Source organism: Meleagris gallopavo, chromosome 7 (assembly GCF_000146605.3).
Source record: "Meleagris gallopavo isolate NT-WF06-2002-E0010 breed Aviagen turkey brand Nicholas breeding stock chromosome 7, Turkey_5.1, whole genome shotgun sequence".
NCBI classification, from domain to species: Eukaryota; Metazoa; Chordata; class Aves; order Galliformes; family Phasianidae; genus Meleagris; species Meleagris gallopavo.
This window is the reverse complement of record NC_015017.2, coordinates 20,307,927-20,334,070: the sequence shown is the minus strand read 5'-3', so window position 1 is coordinate 20,334,070 and position 26,144 is coordinate 20,307,927. Positions and strand designations below refer to the sequence as shown.

Here is a 26,144-nt window from a genome sequence, read left to right as displayed (position 1 = left end):
TATTCAGAGCAGTTTGAAGATATGGTCTGCTAAAGTACTTAATATTTGTAAGGTTTTGAAATGGATGCACAACAGAGAACTGCAATTGAGGAACCACAATACAAATATGTGAATACTACTCAGTGTCTTTGATTTCTCTCTGATCTACCAAATACATCTTCAGAAATAAGTTTTCAGAAATGTTTTAACTAACAGTTAAGACACTAATAGTTAACATAAACAATTCTCCTTGGTATCATCTTTTTATCCCTTCGCTAATAGAATGGGTTTAACACTTTAACACTGTTAAAACTATTAACACTGTTTATTTGTTTGCTCACCTTTTACGTAACTTTCAATATGTAAAGTTCAAAATAAAACCCAAACTAGAACAGATATACATGATAGAATAAAAAAGTGTGCTGTACCTGATGGGGAGATGTGAACCTTTTTTCATATGTCAGTTGACTTCCTTCTGTGGAGAAGCGGAAACTTTTTCTTCTGATACTATCTTCTGACTCAGACTTGGGAAACTTGTCAATATCTCCCTTGTCCTCTGCTTCAGACATTTCTTTTTGTCTTCTTCTCTTCCTTCTGTTTCTTCTTTCTTTAGCACTCTTTGAGCTCAACTTTGATGCTTCTGAAGAACTTTCCAAGAGTTCTCCTAATCCCCCTACCCCACTGAAATCCCTTGATGCAACTGATGCTGCTGCCACTGCTGCTGTAGCCTGTCGGGTTACAAAACAAAGTATTCTTATTGAGCCAAAAATGAACAATTTTATTGTTTTTTAACAATTGCTTTTATTATCCTTCTGGTAGTGTTATACACAGTCAAAACAAACTACTGATATGTATAGCTCCTCATCATTTAGCACCACGGTTTATTTAAACACCAGATTTAGCAGTACAAGAGCATCATTATTCCTTAAAGACTTCACAAGACACTGGTCTAAAATGAAGGTAGTCAGGAAAGTGTAAGCATGAGGCATTTTCATCTACTTCAGACCTTTTTCCAGATTTCCTCTTGCCTCACATTCATCACAGAATCCCCAAGCTTAGAAAAGACCTCTAACATCATCCAGTCCAACCATCCACCTATCGTCAGTATTTCCCACTAACCACGTCCCTCAGTATAAAACTTAGATGTTTCTTGAACACCTCCAGGGGCAGTGACTCCACCGCCTCCCTGGGCAGCCCATTCCAGTGCCTGACCACTCTCTCAGCGAAGAAGTAATTCCTAATGTCCAACCTGAACCTCCCCTGGCACTACTTGAGGCCATTCTCTCTAGTTCTATGGCTAGCTCCATGGGAGAAGAGGCTGGCTCCTACCTCCCTACAACCTCCCTTCTGGTAGTTCTAGAGAACAGTAAGGTCATGGTTTTAATTCGGCTGATCCCCTCTAGGTCTTTACAGAGAAAGCTAATCCTTGACATCTACCATGTGAGTTAATGTATCATAATCCAAGTAGCAGGTAATTGAATCCAGCCTTTCCTTGGTGTCATCACAGCAAGGACACCCTCTTGATTTCTGCCTTTACGAGGAGCAGACACCTTGCTTAAAGACCTTAATATGTCTTTGAGCACCATATTCCTCTTCATGTTTCTTTTCCCACATTCCCACTGTAGCAGCACTCTAGGGCTTTGTTACAAATACGCACAGGTACATATAATTTCTGTTGCTACTGCTCCTAGGGAGCAGAAAAAAGTTAGGTTTCTTCTGTGATTAAAAAGGATGAGATGGACCAAAGAACAGTCCCAAAACTCAGAACCCTGTCATCAGTTGCAATGGTCAGGCTGTCTGATTTGGTTCATTGGGAAAATTGGTATGTGCAGTCATGAAATAAAGGAAGAAATGCAAGCATAACCAATACTCTTCCTATAAAGAAATGTCTGGGGGACTAGCTGTGAAATCCTGCTGTGTAAAGTATATTTGGAAAGCCAGTAGGCTCCAGTGAGCTTCCAGAAAAGGATGGTGTGAGAAACGGCAAGAGACTAGCACTATATAGCGAAGATGACTTGTAGTTATCCAGCAAAACATGTTATACTTGATGTCAAGTATTTAAAAAAGGATTGGATTTGTCTTTATAGATGAAAAAGATAGCCCAAAATTAGTTCAGTCATGGTACGAATTAATGATTTTCTGCATTACAATAAGCAACCTGTGCTATACAAGTTGACTTGATGCAGAACTTTTCTGCCAATCAGAATATATTAAGAGGATTATGAAGTGTACATCAATTAAAAGAGATACTCAAAATTATGTCATACTGGTTTCAGAATATTGTCGTCCTGATGCTCTAGCATAGATAAGGGACCAGATGCTGAGTCACTGTTATCTACTTAGTACTGACAACAAATTTCAAAATAATGGTGTAAACTAAAGCACAGTGTAACTTAGATTTGTGGATGAATAGATCCCATGTCAAAGGAGTGAAAAGACAGGTTACTGCTTCGTGAAACAATTAAGCAGCTCAGTGATCCACCTTGAAATTAGCACTTTCCACTAATGTCTTCACACATACTAGAGATTTTGACTGTAATACTGCTTTACTTCTAATTAACTGAGTAGTCATTCATCTAAAGAAGTAACAACAACTTGGCCTTTATCCAGCCTTTCTCAAAGTCTGTTTCTTCCAGTTCTTCTCTTTTTAAGTCTGGGTCATCTTTTCTGTCTCCACAGTGAATCACAGAAACATCTAGATAGCTCTTGATGTAATTAAAAGTGGCTTAGTGACTTTCAGGTATGAAAGTATCATATTTTTTAAGAAATGTGCTGTTTACTGATATTTAACTTTTTTGTTGATTTGCATTTTGCAGGATTATTCTTTTTTCTTAGAGATTTGGAAGTGATAGGATTTGACTAAAATAGATATATGCTTATCAGATTTCATAGGTGATGTGCAAAACTTACTTCTTAAGTAAAAGATTCAGTTTCTTTTTCTATCACGATTCTGTGATTCTGTGATTCTCTGATTAGCACTCTCGTTACAGAATCATTCTAATCTAGTGTAAGAGCTGCCTGAAAATACTACCAAAACTGTACATTCATTGAAAATCCTAATTGATAGCTTTTTATAAGCACTGTCCTGTTAAAAATGATTACAAGAGAAAAGCAATTGAAAATCAGGCCAGAAATTAGGCAGATGTCTGACTTACAGAACTTAATTCCTGCGTACTTTACTTTAAGATAACTAAAACTTAACACAAAAGTTTCTATCAGCATTTATTATTTTCATGAATGTGTGAAATAATTCTCTTTTCAAAGAAAATAAAGATTTATTTAATAGAAGTAATACCTTTATTATAAATACCACTGGTCTATTCTAAGGTTATGTAAACTTTTGATTAACTTCAGTGTGCTTGAATTAGAGATCTGCTAAAAGAGTTTGCTGGATAGGAACCTAGGAGAACACTGTCTACAATCCATCTCTCTGCTTTATGAGTATTAGAGTGGAACTATTAACTACAGCAAGTCTGGAAATTCTCACTCAGATCACAGATGAGAAATACTACATTTTTTTTCCCAGTGTTTGTAAGATCTGTAACTTAAAAATGTTATGAACTCTGACTACTTATTCAGGTTAGTAGGACATTGGTATCTCAAATATTTTACTTTTTTGTTTTGTTTTGTTTTGTTTTTTGAGAACTTCTTGTTCTGTATCATTACTTGCCTTTACTTGTCATTTGGTTAATTCCTCATTTTTCATTGACTGTTTCAACTTACGAAACTTGCATGGCAAACAAGATTTTTCTTCTAATTCATAAAATTTTACTATCCATTCCTTAGAGTAAGCCTGTTTAGAAAGTACAATATCCATCATTACCTGTGCTTCTTCTTGCTGCTTCTTTAGCTGTTCCAGCATTTGTTGAAATTCTGCCTCTTTCTGCTCTGCTTCTTCCATAGTTGCTTGGTTCTGCTCCTCATAGGCCATGGCAACCACAGCCAGGATCAAGTTGATCAGATAGAATGAGCCCAGAAAAATCACCAGAACAAAAAATATCATGTATGTTTTCCCAGCAGCACGTAGTGTCTAGGGAGTAGAAAGCATATCTGCATATTAGTCCACCTCTTACCAGTATTAGTTCACCTTCATGGTACTATTTCAACACCATAATGCTTTGCTGTTAGCTGAACATTTCAAATTAGCCTAGATTTTAGGTCATAAAATTTGCTTACCAGTTGATACAGGTTTTCCCAGAAGTCCTGAGTCATTAGCCGAAAGAGTGACAAAAAAGCCCAACTGAAAGTGTCAAAACTTGTGTAACCATAGTTGGGATTTCTACCAGCTTTCACACATATATATCCCTCTGGACACTGCCTATGTGAAAATCAAACAGGAGGTATTTATTCATTACTTCTATTTTTTTCAGTAGTATATATAGTATAATTCTATATAGCTCCAGAAATAGTGCCTATTTTATTGTGTTGGCCCATGGCGTTAGAGGGCAATTTTGGTATGGCAGCAGTATCCCACCAATATTCCATTATATTTTGTGCTGTGTGATAGATGGCAGCAGAGGGGCAATCTGACAAAGTGGAGTCTGACATGGAAGTGTATATGAAGCAAAGCAGTGTGACTGAATTTTTCCATGTGGAAAAAATGGCACGCATTTACATTCATCAACACTTAGTGAACATTTATGTAGACCCAGCAGTGGATGTGAGCATAGCGAGAGGTGGGTGGTGTGTTTCAGCAATAGCAACAGCAACAGTGGGTCACCTCCACTGGTGCAGATTTTTAAGTGCATGGCATGCAGGCTCATGTTTATTACTGGGAAAAATGCACAATTAATGATATTGACTACGTTGAAAAATAGGGTTTTGTAGCTGAGAATTTCTTCTATCAAACAAAAAGTGTTATTGTGCTTTTTATATTTTAGTTTCCATGGAAATAAATAGGAGGCATTACTTTTGGAGCGACCTACAGATGAATAATGTATTGGGACTACCTTTGTTATTTTTGCACAGAAAATCCATGAATTTCAAAATTACAAGTAAGTTAATTTATGAAATGTGTTCTGAGAAACAAACAAATATAAGAGTAAATGAAAGATATCTTTTGCAAACATTTGCTATTTGAATTGACCTGAATGTTTAGATTCTCCTCAGTCATATTTTGAAAATAGAATCTCTATTCTGAATGACTGATTTCCTGGCAAAGATAATTGCTAATATGTTACTAAGGGTATAAACAGATTAAACAATATGATTAGCTAAATCCAGCAGTCCTGCAAGGGATCTCCTACACAAAAGCTGTAATTTTTTTCAGCTTAGTCACAGAAGCCAGTTAGGTATCAGTTAACACTTTATGCCTAACAGTTGGACATGTGTGTATGGTACATTTTGCCAGTGATGAAAAGTCTTGGAATATGAGGTAGCCATTGTACTTTCTTACTATTTTATGTATTCTCTTTCTCAGTTCTAACCTTAGTTTTCACCCTACTCTTTTCAATCACTTAAACTCCGAGTAGACTTTGTGGGGTTCAGATGTCATCAAGATCAATTTCTAATAAAGCAAGAACAATGGCTGTTAATGAACATTTTGACCTAAGTAAGAAATCATTGTTCTGTATCACTGCTAAATGGGAAGTTGCAACTGCTATGAATACGCTCTTTGTTACTGATTTTTGTACAGAATAAAACAGATGATTTTTGAAAGGGTCTTACCCTGCATCAGAGCTATTACCACAAAGTAGGGCATCTCTTTGTCCTTCCAAAATGTAGAAATGAGCTGTGTAGAAAGCATTAGAAAAGCATGTGATTAGATTAAGTTCATCTTTAAAGGACTACAAAACAAAATAAAAATAAAATAATAATAAAATCAAAGTGGTTAGTTTCTAATCACTTTGTACTATGTTTAGGAATGCTTCTGGTTATTGTATGTGATCACTGTAGGTCAATCACTGTAAGCAACTGTGCATAAGGCAGAAACATACGCCATTTTTTTAATTGCAAATATTTATGTACAATAACCACAAGTGTATAAAAATGTTACATCAGTCATTCTTACTTTCATCCTCAATGTAATCCTTCCAGTTAAATGTGCTCACAGTTGTATTAATAAATGTACCATTTTCATCCATTGTGCTATTAAAGTAGGAAATAACATTTATTTCAAAAGTAGAATTGTCTGGAGGCCACTGCAGACATTTATTCCTCAAGTTGCCCATGAACAGCTGCAGCCCTATTAGTGCAAATACACTCAGACAAAAGACAGTCAGGATCATAACATCCGAGAGCTTCTTCACGGACTGAATTAGGGCTCCCACAATAGTCTTTAGGCCTGAAAAGAGAAAAGGTTCATAGGTTTATCAAGGAGGATCTTCGCCCTGCGCATATAACTCAGTTGTCATGCAGACAGTTAAAAGAAATTACTATTTATCCGTCAAAAAATAAAGCTTCATGAACAGCCTCAGAGCTTGTGAAGATGAATGAAAGAAAAACATTTCTTTTAATGAATAAGCAATGTAGATACATTCAAATACACAAAAATGTCATATAATTCTCAAGCAGGAAATTTATCAACCATTCAGCCATGCTTTTCCGTTATAGATTTGATCTTTTTAATTTTTCTCTCCATTTAATATTCTATTTAATATTTAATAATAGTATTTATTACAAAACTTAATATTTAATAATAATAACAATTTATATTACATCATATTTAATATTCTGCCAATAAATCACTTTCCAGTGACTCCACAACAGTACAAATTGAGATAGAATTGCAAGTAATTTTGAGGAAAAAAAATAGTTTTAGTTGATAAATTTTTCTGTGCAATACTTATCTCCTGTTTTGTAGCTTTGTTGTTGTTGTTAGTTGGTTGTCTTCAAGGCAAATTTCAATTTTAAGTGGTAAAAAAAAGGAAAAAAATCAAAATCTAAAAAGCCAAAGCACTAAAGCATTTTTAATGTTGAAGAGACAATTTGTCATAATAAACATGGAAAAATAAAGCAAAATAATCCATAGGCCTCACATTTCTTGTTTCATGCAAGAATCTGTTAAACACAAAGGCTGATTTTGCAAAATAAAAGAAGCTAATGCTAAAAAGGTAAAGAATCATAATCATAATGTGGCTTATGATCCATGCCTTTTTTTTGTTTTTCTTTTTTTTTTTTTTCTTTTTTTTCTTTTTTGCAACATGGTCAGCAAATATCAAGGCTTATGCTCAAAAGAAGTGAATTCAATTTCAATGGAACAACAGTCAGCCTCAGTGTTTAACCTAGCTCTCACCTGGAATGACTGATATTGTTTTCAAAGCTCGGAGAACTCTGAATGTTCTCAACGCTGAGACATTGCCCAGGTCCACAAACTCTGTCACATATCTGTAATAGGGGAGTTCACACACAAACACAATGACAGCACACAAATAACAATTGGAGTTACAAGGGGCCTAACACCTTACACAGTTACTTCTTACCTGGGATTACAGAAATAGTTTTCAAAGCTCTCAATACTCTGAAAGTTCGAAGAGCTGAAACATTGCCTAGGTTTACAAATTCTGTTACATACCTGTAGGATTAAATCACAGTTATTCAGAATTGAGGCAGAGCTTACACTAATTATGAGGGTCTTCAAAACCTCTGAGTCAACATTAACAATCATACTCAAAAATTTACCTGTCTCTTCAGTACATCCTGCTATACATATTTTCATGAGTTATGCTTAAATTTCACTGACACGTAACTCACTGATTTATATTTGAACAGCTAATTAAACTAATTAGCTTGTAATAGGACAGTGACATAAGTCAAAGAGATGGCTTCTATTCTGGTAGGCAGAAAAATATAGGACATGAAATTAGTGTCCCTCAGCAGAAATTACATTGGTGGCTGACATTCTGTGCTTGTTCCTGCCATATTTAGCTTTGATTTATGTGTACTACAGTGTGTGATACAGCATCTAAACTTCACAGGTTGCAGAAATTAAATATCTTTAAATGAATATATAATATATAATATATAATATATAATATATATATAATACATATATATATATATATATAATATATATATATAGTGTTTGCCACTAATTTCATGCCCTAAAAGCTTAAGAAATTCTTGAACCACTTACGCCATTAGAATGACACTGAAGTCAAGCCAGTTCCATGGGTCTCGCAGAAAAGTAAAACCTTCTAAGCAGAAGCCCCTTGCAAGAATTTTTATCAGTGATTCAAAGGTATAAATTCCAGTGAAAGTGTACCTGAAATGCATCAAAGCAGGTATGACAAATCTTTGCATACTTATTCTTGTAGACAGTAGCATTCATTATCAAAGGTGACTTGAATTGAAAGTATTTAGAAGTGAAAGGAACAAATCATTAACTTGACTGTTAATTAACTTAATCATTGTTCAGTAGATGAAATTTAAACTCAAGAGACATATATACTAATCATTTTCTAAAAGCTTGATTTAATCTCCATATTTGTGCTTGCAATTAATTTGAGACTCCAGTATTTACAGATACATTTCAGACTTGATATTTATATGTACATTCGGTAGCACTCACAAGGCTGCCTATTTCATTGTATTCTCAAATCAGGTAGATGTCTAAGTGTTACAAAAACGCATTTTTTTTTTGTCAAAATCAAAGTTTTCTGAAAATCAGTTCTGGATAATAAGTATATTCATGCACATAATACAGGTTTAAAACATAAATATAAGAATGCTTGCCCAGGCTGTTGTTCTTGAACATGGGGAGCATGATTTTACATGGTGTGGAAACCATTCATTTGTAAACAGAGAATTGTCAATTATAACCAGAGTAAGGCAAGGACCTCCTGAGATACACATGGGTCTAGGTGGACTTACAGAACAAAGGAAATCTACCTACAGATCCTACTGTTCACCTTTCAGCCTCTCATCAAACCTCATAGCCACTGCTGGGTAGACTGGGGAACAGGTGCGTATTATTACAGTTTCTACACATAGCATTCAGAGCATGCAGTGAAATAAACAGAAATCAATATTGGCTATTGAAGAAATGGAGGGAATGAAATAAACCACATGCAGTCAAAACCAGTTTTTTATCAGTAATATTTCATAGAAAAGCATAATATTTCAAAGGATAACATACATCTGTATTTTGATAGTAAATACAAATGCAGGTATAACCGCAAACAAGAAAAAGATACTTCACGGTTTCCTTTCATCAGCTCTCTGTTACTGTAATAAGGCCCCTTCCTCACTCATTTGAGCTTGTGGTTTGGGTGGGTTTTGTGTTTGTGACAGACTGCCCTCTGTGCCTGGTGCTTGTGAGCTCACATTAGTGACACCCAAAGAATGTCCCACTGTGCAAAGAACATGAATACTCAAGGAATATGATGCTGTACTCCCCAGTGACATGCAATAATTTCATGTGTACTTTCGAAATGCTGGAGCTCCTTTTCCAATTTGCATCTCAAAACCCCAAAGCCAAGATCTCCTGTTAGGACTTCACAGTACAAACTCAAACATTCTTCAAACACCATTTTAAAGAACAAGCCATTCTTTCTAAAATACTGACTATTCAGGAGGAAAACAGAAAGATATTAATGACCTCTGGAATCTGGTTCTTCACAACTCTGGAAAAGCACATTCTGCTATGCAACTTTCCACAAATATTTATTGTTTAGAACCACACAAAATAAAAGAGGTAAAAATGAAGAAGTAAAAATGTTAACTTACTCTACATTCTTTGTCCAGTCAGGAGGGTTACTCATGGTCATAAATACACAGTTGGTCAAAATAGTGCACATGATAAGCATGCTGAATAATGTAGATTATAGTCAAGGGAGGTAAGTCAGAAAAACATGACCATTTTACAATACTGAAAGCATTAAAATATTAAGAGCATAAAAACATGTACAAATAACATGAAATTTTAAATAAAATCTGAAAATAAAGCTTTGTACATAATTCTGTCTATTTAAAACAGTATGCCATCTGGCATGTTATGGTGTAGTAACTGTAAAACATTGCATTGCTTTTATAATTTTGGCAGGTTTGGGATTTAAATTAAACCTGAGTACATACTTAAATGTGTAAAAATATGAAATGCGTACTCAAATGTAATTTCTCATTTAAGCCAGGAGCTTCATTCTAAAACATCTGCATGCAGAGACTGTTTGCACACACCCAAGTTTTTATTTGGATGTGATTGAAATATATTGGAAAATATTCTCTAATTTGACCTGTTTTTTTAATAGAACATCAAACCCAATGCTGAAAACACAATACCAAAAAAGTATGCCTGAGAAAACAGCTCTTTACTCATGCTCTTTTGTCCTTGCTAAGCGAGTCAAGTATATGAATAGTACTACTGGTCTTAGTAAAAGAGTGACCTTAGATACATTGAAGTGCAATGGCTTGTTACTAATTTGGCCTTAGCTGCAGGGCTTTGCATGGTATCAAGTCTCTCTTTGTATATAAAGCCTGATATTTAAACTCTTTCAGCTTTAAGTGGTTCTGCAGAGAATTCTCCTGCTAGAAAAAGACCATACTGCAATTAAGATGTGACGTGGCTGCTTTTTAGGACTGATCAGTGTATGTTTAGTTAGCATACACAGTACACCCACATGGACATCATTTGTAAATTCATACGAAAAGTATTATTTCAGTAATCATTTTAGTTTTAAAGGGCAAGGTTTAAATCAACATCAAGAATAAAAGGATATGAATGTACCAAAATCTTGATAGCAATTTTTCTGATGGGATTAAAAGGAGTTAAAATATACAAGGCAGATGTGGCACTGAATCGGAAAATTGCCTTTCCCTTATTCAATACTATGAAAGTCTGCAAAACAAAAATTATACAATTAAAATGCAGCACTGCCTATACACGTGTCTTCATCTCCTTATTAAGTATTCCATTTTCCGTCTGGTAGTTTCAAGTTTCATTCTACTCTCTGTGGTAGGAAAACAACTGATTTCTATACATACAATGAATTAAACCTTCCATTAATGATTATCCAGTTCGCTGACTTTCCTAGCACATAGACTGAATTCAGATACTATTAATGTTGGTGAGAATTATCAGCAAAAATTTCAGTTTATCAGTAATAGCAAAATACGACATTTCATCAATAAAAAATATTTTCAAGACTTCATTAAAGTTGGATTTTCAAATTTGTACTTCTACCATGTCATTAAACACAAACAAACAAACAAAAATGGTGATAATAGAGCCACTCTAAATTCCAGTTTGTGTTTAGAACAAGTATTTGTTCTAATTATATACATGTTTATGTGATTACAAGGACAAACACCTGGTCACTAAACAATGTAGCATAATTTTAAAATAATTTCAGATTCATTTGAGAATTTAAACATTACCAGTATCGATTATATGTATCTGCTAAAAGAGGAGCTGAAAAAAATGAAAGGAATGAATAAATTGCCAGCTGACATCAGCAGCTAGTAACCAGTATAACCAGAACCAATACAAACAAATATTTTCTTAAAAAATATATGATGTATTCATTTTTAATAATATGCTCTCGTTTTCCATATCTGTGGCACCAAATCTAGGTAGTTATTAGCTTTTCAAATATAACCTGATAAACACATGGTGAACATTCATTTTGTTCCTGTTGCCAGTCATTGCCAAAGTGTTTTAATTTTTATTCCAAGTTTATTTGTGCTTAAGATATACTTGCGTCTTTAGTACTGTCAGAAATTTCTTCAGGACAGGACTATTCTTCATTCCTTTTGCTCTTTGTCACTGGTAATGGCTCTGCTTTGTGTTACCATAATAGAGTCTTTGTTATGCTCTCAGCTGAGCTATATGGTATCACTGCTTTCCATGCTGATTTCTATTCTCCTGCCTCTGATCAGAAAAGTGCTGTCCTTCCCATGGCCTTTGCTGCCTACCTGGCCTGTGCCCTCGGGGAGAGAAGACCTCATTCTGCTGGGAAAGCCTACGGGTAATGGATTGTTGCCAGCACCTGCTCACACAGTGGTGATGTGCATGGCCTTGGGGACGACGGTGCCCTTACACCATCCGGCATTTCTCTCTGCTTGTCAGTCTTGCACCCAGTTAGAAATAGTAGAACAATTCTGCCTATCCCAAGGTCACCCTGAAGGCAGCCTCCAAGTCCTGTATGATTTTCTCTGCAGGGACAAGGCAGTGATTAAGAGTAATTTATGCTACAAATTGAAGGAGGGATGATTAATTCCAGTTCATCATTTAAGATGTCCGTTTGTTTTCTGTTGAGCACATTAGGCTAGTATTTAACATAAATGCAGATGTCACCTGTGATAAAAGATTCTGCAGTTCACTAATTATTTTCAGTAATCCGATGAGTTCATCAGTACTCTGAGTTTCTTAAGCTATGACTACTTTTTCTGATTGGATATCAGAAATTATACTTCAGTACTCAGTTTTCTGACACTTCATTTGTAGACTTGTTCAAAAAACTTTATACCTGAACTAATTTATGAAACTTCATTCCAGAGTTGTTTTACAACTAGTCTGTTTTGTAAGATCCAAGATTTAAAAAGACCCTGTGCCATTTATGTATATTTGTGTTAGAATATATGATATAGCTATAGCAGAAGAAAGAAATATGGCTACAATCTTTTATTTCACTGAACTGGGTGATCTGATGCTATCTGGTTATATGCAATCATCTCCACTGCAAAATCACACTTGGAGTATTTTGTATCTCATATCCAGTCTTACAGCTATACTGAAATCAGGAAAATCCAACCATGTGCTCAACTTCAAGAAAGTTCAAGGAAGTTACGGCTCCCTTAAACTAAGGTAAATAGCAAGTAATTCAATAGATGCTGAAGAAGTCACAGTATAGAAGAACATAAATCAGTTCTCTTGGATGAAAAGATATTTCTATGTATTTACTGGCTAGGTGACTCTAACCATCACATTTTCTGATAAAAAAAAATATTTCAAGTGCAGAAAATGATATTCTGTTTTGTGCAAAAGAATATTCACTCACTTTTTTATTGATATAATATGGGTCCAGGTCTTCCAAAGGTTCAGAAACCATTCCTGGAGGTATGTCACCGTAAATAAATGGCAGTGTCTTTCCTGCCTCCAAGTCACTGTTTGGTTTTGGACCATTTTCATCATCATCATCAGTGTGTTCTTGCTTGGGCTTTTTAGCTTTTTCTTCTGCAGAACGTTTTTCAATAGCTGCGAGAGAATCTCTAGTAAAATAGCGGAAGCTTTCAGGTCCTGGTGGTACCAGCAGTGCCTGTGCCATGTTTTCATCCTGCAAATTTAATTCCTTTTAGCCTCTTGCATAAGAATGACCTACAAAGAAAAATGCAAATAAATTAGGAAAACTACAGTGTACCACCAGAAGATAAAATAAAACAAATGAAACACATTTGCACAGAAATTTTCCAGTCCTGAAATGGAAACAGCATATTTCAAGGCTGGAAAAATATTAAAAGCAACTGCTCGCTTTATGCAGATATTTTTAAAATTTATGATTATTTTTCAACTTTCTCCTGCTGGTTTTGGAGAAGACATTATTTATATTCACTAGCCCTGCTTTGTTTATGGCCTTAGACTATTCCAGATATAGTGCTTTAAATATATATTTCCATTTTAATAGCAACTGTAAATGCATATTCTATGAAATATTCTTGATATTTACAAATCTATATTTTTCTGGTTGACACATTGTATCTTTTTTCTGAATTATTAGAAATCTAACTCTAGAAATTAAATAATTTGATTTGATTAACGCTGTTTAAATGAAGACTGAGTGATGGAATGAACAAGCATTATTCCTTCTTTCTGGCAGTTTACTGTTCTGAAAGTTTAGGCACAAAGGCAGGTTAGTGTCCACTTACTGACTGTCTGTGAGATATGAACCAGAAGCACAAATCTTTTAAAAAAAGAGAGGATGTGATCAAGGCCATATGAGAAATGAGCACTGTCCAAATTCCTTGCAGAAGTATCATAACATCGTTTCAGACTAAAACTAATAGGAACCAAGGATTGAGGTTCCCTGTGAATGTCTTTGGTGCCAACACTGGCTGCTATAGTTTCTGCTGTTTTTTCCTGTTCTCTGCACCAAACTCCCCCATTTCAACACAGGTCTCTTTATGTAGTCATGCAGTGCATCAGCTGAAAGTAATGTGCTTTTCTTTCTTCCAAGTAATTCTGCAGAGGGACCAGTTGCTCAGACTGATGCAGTCTGCAGCACAATGGTGAGAGGAAAGTGGCTGGAAAGGGGAATGGCAAATCTTGTTAAGCAGCACTGCCACTAACAGAAGAGCATTATTTGCTGCATACTTTGCAAAGGCATACTGTAATAATTGCTTTTATAATTTAAAAATTATGAAAACTGATTTTTTTTTTAGGGTTAGTGAGTTTCGGTGCCTGAAGTGAGTGGGTAGAGTCGTGTTTTATGCATAACTAAGCCATTCAGCCTTCCCTACTTTACCTTGTAACGTACAACTGTATACTGCAGTTGTTAAGTCTAGATGTGAGCCATAATATTATACTCATTTGTATTCATTCAGCAGTCTTCCTCTTAAAGTCCTCACCTGTCTGGAGCAACTTGTAGAAATGGCATGCATGCACGCACACAATCTATCACAAAATGCTACAGTAATGATCTTTTAAAATAATTATTTCCTTTCAGATGACCTTTCCAAACCTAAATCCTAGAGGGAGAAACAGTATGTTAAAAAATGTTTGAAGAATTTGCAGTGGAAAAATAGAAGAAGAAATGAGACTACTGATTCCTAAATCCAAATTACCAAGCAAATAACATCATGGGTAAACTTGTCCCTGTGCCACTTCAAGTCTTTATTTATGGAGTGTGTTCACAGCATGGCATCAGTGTGTACAATGTGCATTGAAATCACTGAAATAATGTAACTGGCAGATTATTGCCTGAGTAACACAATACCAGAATGGAGGTGACCATAAGTTCATAAACTGTGATGTAGACATGGAGAAAGTTTTTCTTAAGTAAAAACCCCAGAGAACCTTGTGTTAATGTAATATGTAAATCCAGGAGGGGCTGAAAGTACTGATGCAGGATAAATTAAAAAATATTTTTTTAAGTGAGCCAGTGCCTCCAGCAAGCATCCTTATCACATGCTTCTAAGATTCTGAGTTCAGTATAGCATCGCCAGGACTGGAAAAGACCTCTAAGATCACCTAGTCCAACCGTCCACCTACCACCATATTGTCTACTAAACTATGTTCCTCAGTGCTGCACATACCCCCTTCTTGAACACCTCTAGGGATGATGACTTTACCACTTCCCCAAGCAGCCTGTTCCAGTGCCTCATACTGATCTCTGTGAATAAATTTTTCCAAATATCCAACCTGAGTTTCCCTAGTGCAACTTAAAGCCATTCCTTCTTTGCTGGTATCTACTAAATCAACCAGAAAAGTTATCTTTTTTAAAAATAATTAATGTAACGCCCTATTAAATTCAAAAATTGTCCTTTATTTGAGAATTGGAAGCACGTACATTCTCTGGAAACAGTCCAGAAACATTACTTAAGTCCTGTCTCTACTACTGACTTTCCTATTATCTACTCTACTATCTTTGCTATCTGCTACTATTACAAAAGTGTCTTTCTATACTAAATATGCTAAACCATTTTTGTTTAGACACTACACTGCTGTAGCAGAAATGCTAAGTCACGGCTTGAAAGAGTAATTGAGCACCTGGTAGGAAGGCAGGAACAATCCAGGGGAGCTCACGTGCATGCAATGAAGTCAGGATCCACCCCTTCCCAGACCTCATTTAAGGGTTGGGGGGTGGTAGTGGTGTAAGGGTATCTTGCTGGGTATCTCTCTGTACCTGAGACTTTCTGAAGGTAAGCAGTGTTTTTTAGGTTTTTTTTTTCTTTTCTTCTTCCTGTCCCTGAGGCTGTTGCATTTGAGCAAGTCCTCATGTGTTGCACCCTAGGATTTTGCTACTCTGCTCTCATCGCTGAGCTTTCTGCTGTGTTACAGTATTGTAACATAATGTTGTTAGTATAAACAAAATCACAAATATTTATGATTACCTTTGCTATACTTACAGTAGTTTAATAGAACAATGAAACAAAAGTAATTCTGCTCCCTATGTGAAGCCCTGAGGAAGTTCTTAGCAGGCCTTGAACTATAAACTAATGGCAGCATCCCTCTTCTTCCTTTGCTGATTTTATAGCTGCTTATGTCCTGTGGATAAACTGCCATGCCGTAAGTGATACCACACAGAAAAAACTGTCTAATTATTTCAGAGTAGCTTTTATTGAAGAGGTGTCTTCTAAGGAATATTTTCAAAAATGCAGGAAAGATCTTAGCAGCCCAGAAAATTAATAAAACACTGCCCTGAAACTTCAGCTCTCTTGGGGCCCCTTAATAGCTGATACTGTTCAGCCTACAATTCAACATCTTTGATAAGAAACCATGAACTCCAGGTTACTATTAAAGACACATTTTATACCAAATAAATTAATCCAGTGGTCTTTGGGCATTTCATTCACAAATCCTCTTCTAGTTTTCCTTCAATCCCTTCCTTTAAAGATTAATACATATTATCCATATATGTTCTTAATTTTATGCATATTTCAGTTAATTATATTAGTCCTAGGGATAAGTTGTTACATTTTATTTTTGAATGTAATTATCATCTCATAATTTACATAGAAAATGACTTAGAAAGTAGGCAAAATATCTGTGCTAATGATGTCAAATTAATTTTTTGTCTCTGAAAAATCCAAAGAAAGCAGCCTGAAGGTGTCTATTTTTAAGATAACTTAAATCAGGCAAATTGTAACATTGAAATTGGCACTGTAAAAGTGAGATGGATACTATGATTATTTATTAAAATCACCAAGATATTGAACATTTGTAGTCTGTGTGAAACAAGTCATGTCCACTCTTCAAAACTTTCAAGTTACAAAAGTAGCAAATCCTGTAGTGTTTCTTTCAAGCTGTCTTTTTTTTCTTTCAGATCATGGGTATTTGAATTTTCCTTGTTTTTTCTTTTTTCTTTCTTTTTTTTTCTTTCCCTTGGGAAAGCTAACTGTGAGATTTTCATTCCATTAAAACAAATACTGGCACACAAACATGCAGTGGTAAAAGTGCAAGACTAGCAAACAGAATCTGTATAATGATCATATAATGTAATTTCCTTTATCTAATCATTAATTTGAGAGGTTGTAATTTAGAAATATCTTCTGATGTATCAAGTGCAGAAGTAGCCTCAGATGGTTTTGTTAAAAACAAACATAATTGCATGAAAATCAGGTTAAAAATCTGTTCTAAACAACAGATGTTCATATGATACTCATTGGCTAGTGGTAGGGCAGTAAAGACATTGTCCAAATTAAAAAGGTGAGGCTCCCACTTCAGGACAGACATAAACAGCAGGGTTGGTGATATCACTTCAGCATTGGCTGGAGATTGTCTGCTACTGTAAAAGTAAAAAGTGTAGGTGTTTGCTGATGTCATCTGAAAGTTGCATCAACTCAAACCACTGCTATCTTAGTGAGAAATGGAGAACAGGGAGACTACAGACAGGATCTACAAGAGTGTGTCATTACAGCTCCCTCTCTTACTACTGATTCCAATGCATTCAGTTGACCTTTACAACAAAAGAAGAAAGGATGGGTAAATGTTAACTTAGTACAAAGATTTTCCACTAAGAAATACTTCTACTGAAATAACACATGAGCAGAGGTTTACTTGACAGAGAAAAACCTATCCCCTTGTCTACTGAAAAGCTTCAAAGTTTGTTTTTTTTTTTATGGTTATACATCATTGCCATATTTTTTCATGGCATCTTTGAGCCATTTTTACTGCTTTAAAAAATTGATTGGAAAAATAGAACTTAAAAAAAGAAGACACAAGTTCTTAATGTTCTTAATCAGGTATCTTAAAGTTCTCAATTAAAAGTGCAATGCAATCTAATCAATGTGATGGAGAGCTGATTGAGATATATAAAGAGCCACTGAGTCAACTGTTGATCCTAAGTCAGGGAGCTAGTCAATCTAGTCTGTCATTTTCCTTAACTATAGTCATTGCTAGAGATAATTTATAATTTTTTGTATCAATTTGTAAGCTAGACCTTAATAGCCTGTAGGCAACTACTATTGCACAGCTATTCAAAATAAAAATAATGAAGTCACCACAAGGTATTTATTAATATAATAAATAGTGGTAATAAATAACAATACCAAAGTAATTGCTACTATTGGGATACAAAATAACTAATAAGGGAATGCAATGGCAATAATATTTGTAATAAAAGCTTAATTTGAAGTGCTTAGAATGGGATAGTTTTAATTATCTGAATGTAAACTTGTAGCTGAAGCCTGACCAATGATCAGTAAATACAGGAAATACTAATAAGTAATATGGTCCTTAAGAGGTCTTACTCATGATTTTATTTAATGCTTTCATTAAAAGGTGTTCAAAAAGGTGTGAAAGAATGGTAACTATATTTGAAGGACTCCCACTTCAACAACAACAAAAAAAAAAACAACACTTTAAGAGTCTGAAAATCTCTCAGAATATAAAATATGAGGTTAAATCTAACCAACAAAAGATTTGTCAGATGAGCAAACTTTCAAAACAGATTAGATCAGGAATTGGAAAGCAGCTCAAACCTGTCTGAAAGATCCAGAAGCTGGTTTTTGGGATATCTTCAGACATTGTTCTCTTGTCTTGTTATTTTTGAGCCCACTGGCATCCCACACTCATCTCTTTTTACTGTCTGCTTCACTACAATGTTTGATTTTTTTTTTTTTTGATTCTTTTGTTTGTATATTGTTTCCCCCTAACTGGGACGTATGGCAAATAGTACCATATGATTCTTATATCCATGCCAGTGTATGCTTTATCTAGTAAGCTTGGTCATGTAAAAAAAAAAAAAGTATGTTTTCTAGGGAAATGAATCTGTGTTCCTCAGATACGTACCTGCAAACGTAGAACCACAAATATAAATATTTTGACTTTTTTACTCATAAAAATAGACCCAAACCTTTTGGAATTCTTTAAATTCAGCCATTATGTATTTTCTAAAGAATGAGTTGCTTTTGAAAAGGTGTGGAAAGAGATCATATGTGAATGCCTGAAGTATTTGAGAAGAAATCTTAAGAAGTCAAATGCGTTCAGCTTAAGAGTCTGTTTCTTAGCCTACCAGCATAAATGGAACATAATACTTTTTTGCAAATATCTTGCAGAGATTCTTAAATTCTACTGAAAAATAAGTACAGTAAACATTACATGTTATAAGGTCAAAGAGCAGAAACTTAATGATGCACATTTCATTTTCCAGCTTATGTTTTAAAGAGATATAGCAGCAAATCAAATGCACATCATATAAGTCAGAACATAACGTCTGGCTGAGAAGAAAAGATAGTCTTACCTTTGTTACTCAAAGATAAAGCAGATCTCAGAATTTAGCCACTGGATCTTTTGCTATCATGAAAACAAAACAAAACAAAAAGCTGCATTTCTAGCAGAAAATGGAATTGTTAAGAAAAGTTTCTCTTTGGGAGCTGAAGCTTCTTTGAGACTGAAGTTTTCCAGAACTCTGATATTTTTTTTTTATTCCCATGTCCAGAGCTTCTCAAAATCAATTGCAGTAGGCAAAGATAAATTTACATATCCATATAGCCACATTTTTCCAACCTAAGGAAAAGACAGTAAAAGCAGGGTGGAACATAGATTAGCCCACAAAACCTAGCACAGACTGAAAGTACACTTCAGAATATCTTTTAAGTCATGTGAATTTCAAAAATTCCATTTATTCTTTTAATCGCATTTTCTAAATGAAAGGGGGAAAATGTCTGTTGAGATTACCATCTGACTAGTTCATTCTTTTGTGATACAACTGTGCCAAGACTAACAGGAAGGTTCTCAAGTGTTGCTTAGGAAACTGCAAAGGTTATCATTACTCCCCCCTGGATTTATAGTCTTTAACCAGGAATAAAAAGTTAATTCAATATGTATTTGGAGGAAAACATGGATACTTCTTCATGTTGTTTATCTTAAGGAAGTTAGTATAAGTAGATTTTTTTTTTGTGTGTAACAAATTTTTCTTCCATCTCAGGCAATGCAAAGGCCGTTTCTTCTCCACATTCTTCAGATTGCATCATTTCAAGAATTGACTAAAAGTAAGCTGCTGCTTCCTCAGCCTTTAAAACTTCAATATTCAGAGCATATATTTCATTAAATTTAAATAGTCTGCTTACATATTGGAAACTTTAGTCTTCAGCCACTGAGATTGGGATCAGGTATCTTGGAGAATTTATTCCCATTTGAACTATATTTCTGGCTCTTTTAAAATTTATTTTACATTGTCATTATTTTGTTTCTTATTCCTACAGAAGAAAAAATAAAACATCCCTGTAAGTCCTAGCTCCTGCTAAAGCATCCTTTATAGCACTTTTCTCCAAACACTTTGAGAATGAGCAGCCATTGAAAAGTCTGTGGATAAAATCTGTGTTGACACAGATCTGTTCTAAGAATACAGGTGGGAAAATAGTCAAAGCTCTCTACTTGACCACAGCTTCTTTTATAAAGACTGATTTCAAAGTATTTCTACAGAAAATATGTTCAAAATATGAGTATTAGTCATTACTAATCTAGAATAACTTTCTTAAAGATACAATAAATGATGCCTCAATCTTTTACTTGTTTAATAACAAAGTCATTCGGAGGATCGCTCACAGCAAAGTTTTCATGTCCTGGTCATTTTGAATGAGGCACTGATTCAGCACATCTTGCTGTGGTGAGTCACTACAAGAGGCTCCACTGAAGACATCTGAAAGCTTCATCTCAACTATTACCCTCAAGGGATCATGACTGATACTGCCACCAATGATACTTATCCAGCAATGCAAATTTTCCACTGAATGTAGCAATTCCCTGGGGGTGTGCAGGGGGATTACCCATCCCTTTGCCTATTGGGTGCATCTGGATTCTGCCTCTGAAGTAGCACAGTGGCTAAAATCTAATCTCACGGTCAGAGACAGGGCAAATAAGCAAAAACTGTTAACTTCTGTTGCTTGCAGGCTTTAAAACTATGAAATAGTTTTTCCTAATGAAAGAAACATCACAAATACTAAATATTCATATGACACTTATTTTCGAAAGAGGCCTTGTAACTTCTGGTCTGTTCTTAAAAATAACTGCTGTGTGCAAATGGTAGAGGTATCCATCTTTGGCATGAATGAGCTTGACAACGCTAACAATGCAGGTGATGTTAATAAATCCTTATTTTGAATAAGCACAAGGCAGTCATAGGCAACATTTTTTCACATGCAACTCTAACCTTCTTATCCCTATTTATTACATCCCACATCTGTTCTTACTGGCTGTATTTCCAGTGGATGAGGGATGCAGCTGTATATCTACTAATGCTGTACCTCATAGCAGTGTCACTGCAAAAATCAGAGGGAGGAGGTTGGTGAAAATGTTGGAGCTTTGTCCTGAATTTATACTCTGGTAAATTAATTACAAAATGTCAATTTCTCGTCTCATGTAGTTTTAAACATCTTTTTCTATAAGGTGGGTACTTGTAATGTATTGCAACAACAACAAAAAAAAAAACACCAACATAACAAATCAACACTTAATTATGTTTTCTTAACATTTTGCCTTAATGTTTTGTAGGCTTTTAATCTACTGTAATTGGTTCTCACCTCAGGACTATAAATGTGCAAAAGCAGTTTTAAATTATAAATTTTTACTGTAGCAGAAAGCAGTTATAGAGAATTATTTTGGAAGATATGTTGACCAAATTGGTTTTATTTGGAGCAGATTATCCTGCTTCAACTTCCAGGAGTGAATCATAGGTAAAACCCCAGGCATTCATCAGAAGTGATTGCTGATGAGCAAACTACACAATATACTCTTTTCTAAGTGCAGGACTCTTTCCTGAATTCTTCTGCCTATACAGCGTCAGGATTTCTTTTAAGATGAAGAAGAACATCCTTCATATTGTGAGATACAATGTTTTAAAAATGTTTCAAATTGTCTCTTCGTGCACTTGAGCTCCCTGAGCTCCCTTTTAATGTACAGCTGAGCTGAAAAAGATAGCTACCTATTGTTGTGTTGTCCTGTGGAAGAGGAAGATTGTGTTGATGCTTCTGAAATTCGATTTAGGAAAGAAATGGGGTTATTCAAAATTAGATACTCCTACAAAGATTGTTTTTTTTCTTTACAATATGCCAGTAATGGCTTCTAAGTGGAATCTTAAGTTAGAGGCAAATGCCAAGCAATGAGTGGAAGTCTAGGGCATTTGAAGTGTTAAGTGATTACAGAAGTGTTAATCTAATTTTAAATTAACAAGAAACAGTTATCTACAGATATAATTGTCCAGATTAGAATTATTTGTTGTGTGTTCCCCACACCTTATATCCAACTAATTCCTAGTATTTGTGAGCGCTTACCACTATTTACTCTTATGGTTTTAAAGAATTTACAGTGAAACATCACTTGACAATGTCTAACTACGTCACGATATTACTGTTGCTTTCAAAAATTAAAACAAAGGTGTTTCAAAAAGTAATACTCTTCTAAATTTCTCTAGAGAAACTAATGAAAATGCATTTACAACACAAAACATTGCTTGTAAAACTAACAAGAAATATCAATATAAACTCAGAAAATGAACAGAATCATTAAGAACCACACAGCTGAGATATTTGTTTTCTAGTATTACTCAGCTCCAGAAACTAATCAATACAAAAAAAATGAAAATAAAATTTGTATAGTGCAAGATTAATGGACTGTATTTAGACTTTGACAGTTGTCTAAGGAACTGAAAGGAAAAAAGGATAACTTGCTGAGAGGCTTATACAGAATTCTCAGCTGTATGTGGTCTTTGCTATGTGAGGTATAAGCATGGAAATTCAAAATGAAAATAAAACATTTTATATCTGTGGCTTAACGTGATCGATGAAAAATACACATGGATTTCTTCAAGTTCCATTTGCATGCAACTGCTTAATAAAGCTAAATTAATCCCTAAGTTTGGAATGTTTTCTTAATGGAAAGAATTATGGATTATGGAAGTACCATTTTGATCTAGTCAGAACTGCAATGGAGTAAAGCAAGTTATCCCATTTATTTAAAAGACGTCTTTTCTTATACTGTTTAAGTATAATTGAACTTAGAATATTGTACAATAAAGCCTGTGGTTCTAAGTAACATACACTGGGATTGCTAATAGAATTCTAGCATTCTTTCTAGGTGTTAGTTTATAGGAAGTATTTAACAATCTGATATATAGAAAATGTAAGGCAGGGAACTCAAACTAATAGTAGTGAAAACCTCTAAGGGGATCTCCCTTAATACTCAACTACAGCTTCACTAGGTAGAAATTCTTTTCTAACACAGGCTGAAATGTATTTGTATTGTTTTTATTCAGAATTTAAGTCATGAAAATATACAAAGACTTTAATCCTAAAGGAAGTCCCAATTTTAAATAAACAATGTCTAATTTAACCATCAATCTATAAATGGAAGTGTCTGCTATGCAGCTCTGACAAGGATCTTGTTGAGTAGTTATACTGGGAACACAGAGCAAATAATATTGATGCTGTTTGAGGTTTTTTTTTCCCATACTGGCACCTTTGAAATCATGTCAGATTTCACAGGCCACAGTCAGTGGCCATCGTGTTTTCAGTCAGGTACTTTACAAAAGAAGTATGAGGCTGTGCCTGTTGCAGTGCCAAGACAGGGAGTCAGTGATATGTTGTGCATGCACTGTTTGGCTGGTCTGTATACATGCAGTCCTTCAGCACATGACAGACATAAGTTTTGCTGTGCAGGTAGCTCAACAGTACAGCATGTATGCAACTGACATATCTGGTATGTGCCACACAGTAGTATGTACTACGCAGTGAGGACACACATACTCAATCTTATTGATCTGGTGATATGACAGCTTGAGCCATGACCTCAGAGAAGCAGCAGGGAAAACAATTCCAGGTTGAAAGAAGGACCTGTGCATATGATAGCCCCATGATTTACATTTGCCTAAGTAGGACTTCTCAAAAAGGAAAGATTGGTAACTACAGGCACTGCTCTGAAAGTTAGAGAATGATAGAATCATTTGAGTTGGAAGAGACCTTTAAAGATCATCTAGTCCAACTTCCCTGCAAAGAACAGGAGCACCTGCAGCTCCATCATGTTTTCCGGAGCTGGTAACTGCCTATTTTATTATGTTGGCCATGACATCAGAAGCAGCTGTTGGTGGTATGGCAGTAGAAGTTGAACCTTTCCACCAATATTCAGTAATGTGTTGTTGCCATGTGACAGAAAGCAGCAGAGGAGCAGTCAGAAAAAGTAGTGTCTGGCATGGAAGTGCCTGTGAAGCAATGGGGTGGTTGCATTCCTCCATGCAGGAAAAATTAGCACACTGATGTTCACTGATGCTTGCTGATTGTTGATGGAGACCTAGCAGTGGATGTGAATGCAGTGAGGTGGTGGGTGGTGTGTTTCAGCAGTGGCAACAGTGGATCACCTCTGTTGGTGCAGATCTTTGAGTGCAAGACACAGGCTCTTGTTAATTGCTGTGAAAATGCACAGCTAATTGTGGTGACTATGCTGAAAAATTGTGTTTTGTAGCTGAGAATTTGGTCTATCAAATGTTTTCGTGCTTTTTATATCAGTTGTATTTTCCACAGGAATTAATGGGAGGCATCACTTTTGAAGTGATCTATGTATAAGCGGTGAATGATTAGACAACTAATCTGAGCAGAAATAACCTTTATGATTTTTACATGTGAAAGAGCTCACAAATGCTTAAGCTCTTTAATTCAACATTAACTTTTTACAATTAAAAATACAATTAAAATATGTTGCAATTATTTGAATGTATTATTATAAAACGCATTCTGTTCTATTTCAGTTGGTAGAATAAATGAACAGTTTTTTGTTTTTTTTTTTTTTGTGGGAATCATTTTGCAAATGAAAAACCAGATACTCTTGTGACCTATAATTTAATTTGCATACTCCTGTTTAGGATTACAGTGGTGGCACTTATACACACTGTGGTTGTTCAAAAGCACATTGTGCTCCTACTTCATATTTACATTTTGAAGTAACGCAGCCTCTGCCTGAGCTACACTTATCCTGCTCTTTACCTAGTTACAGGACAAGAAAAACCAAACAATAGTACTATCAGAATACTACTGGGGACTTCAGATGACCATAAGGAAAACTTTGGTGCAAGCAGGTGAACTTAACGTAAGATACCAGCTCTGAGTTCCTTCCTGAGGCGGACAATTACTTAGGTTGTTCTGGAAGTAATGCCTCCTGTTTATTTCTACAGAAACTACAAGAAATATAAAGAGCACAATAACACAGTAGTGTTATAAAGCTGAGAATTTGCTCTACTTTTCAACATAGTCACTGCCATTAGCTATGCCTTTGACCAGCAATGAAAAACAACCTGTATGCCAGGCTCATGAAATAAATGAATAAAAATTAAAAAAAAAAAAAAAAAGACAACAAAATTTAAAGGAATATCGGCAGGAAGGTTCAACCTCTACTTCTGTTTTACCAACAATGGTATTTGAGGTTGTGGGCCAACATAATAATATAGGAGGCATTACTTTTGGAGAAGCCCTCATAGATAACAGGGAAGTGCTGTTGGCAATGTGCTTCAGAGCTTTTAATCAGGAATAGTAGCTGGAACCTCAGCTATTATTCCTGAAAAGCCTCAGTTCAGTGTATACATCTGTCCTGCAAGCAGTCTGAATGCATGTCAATTTCATTATGATTCTTTAAATGTTTTATGAATTCAATGTGACACTGATGAAATGATATTTGCTGCAATATATGTTAATCAGCATACATTACTGATTAAACAGCTGCAAGCTAAAAAATACAGAGTAGAGAAGTATGCTGAGTGGCAAATAAACTTATTAGACTTCTGAAAGTTAAGTTTCTAAACTTTACCTAGAATTTTCTGATTTAAATCCTGGATCTTACTTTCAGCAGTTGTTTTCAGAGGTCAACAAAACGGTAATCTAAACAAATAAAATGACCAAATATCAGAAACTTGTACTTATTTTCCATTAGATTTAACTCAAGTTTGAACAGTTTTTGTTTGTCACCTTACATCACAAACAGTGTATTAGTAAAAACTGCCAGGATTTTCATTTTAGTGATTCAGGTCATAACTTTCTTGCCTACTCTGAAGAAGTCTCAGCATCTGCTGTTATCTGATACATCAAAAGTT

General features: G+C 35.1%; 1 protein-coding gene across 1 annotated transcript in view; it reads right to left on the bottom strand.

Moving 5' to 3' along the window:
• LOC100546506 (sodium channel protein type 2 subunit alpha) overlaps window positions 1–26,144 on the bottom strand; it is a 276,701-nt gene that overhangs the window by 248,338 nt on the left and 2,219 nt on the right. Inside the window, exons 2-12 of the mRNA XM_010713686.2 lie at window positions 19,314–19,579; window positions 12,915–13,231; window positions 10,635–10,753; window positions 9,646–9,735; window positions 8,054–8,182; window positions 7,214–7,305; window positions 5,990–6,262; window positions 5,647–5,710; window positions 4,156–4,297; window positions 3,803–4,009; window positions 408–707 (exon numbers count right to left, since the gene is read on the bottom strand). Coding sequence (XP_010711988.1) covers window positions 408–707; window positions 3,803–4,009; window positions 4,156–4,297; window positions 5,647–5,710; window positions 5,990–6,262; window positions 7,214–7,305; window positions 8,054–8,182; window positions 9,646–9,735; window positions 10,635–10,753; window positions 12,915–13,181 — 1,683 coding nt within the window. The 5' untranslated portion in view covers window positions 13,182–13,231; window positions 19,314–19,579. The remainder of the gene's footprint in view (window positions 1–407; window positions 708–3,802; window positions 4,010–4,155; window positions 4,298–5,646; window positions 5,711–5,989; window positions 6,263–7,213; window positions 7,306–8,053; window positions 8,183–9,645; window positions 9,736–10,634; window positions 10,754–12,914; window positions 13,232–19,313; window positions 19,580–26,144) is intronic.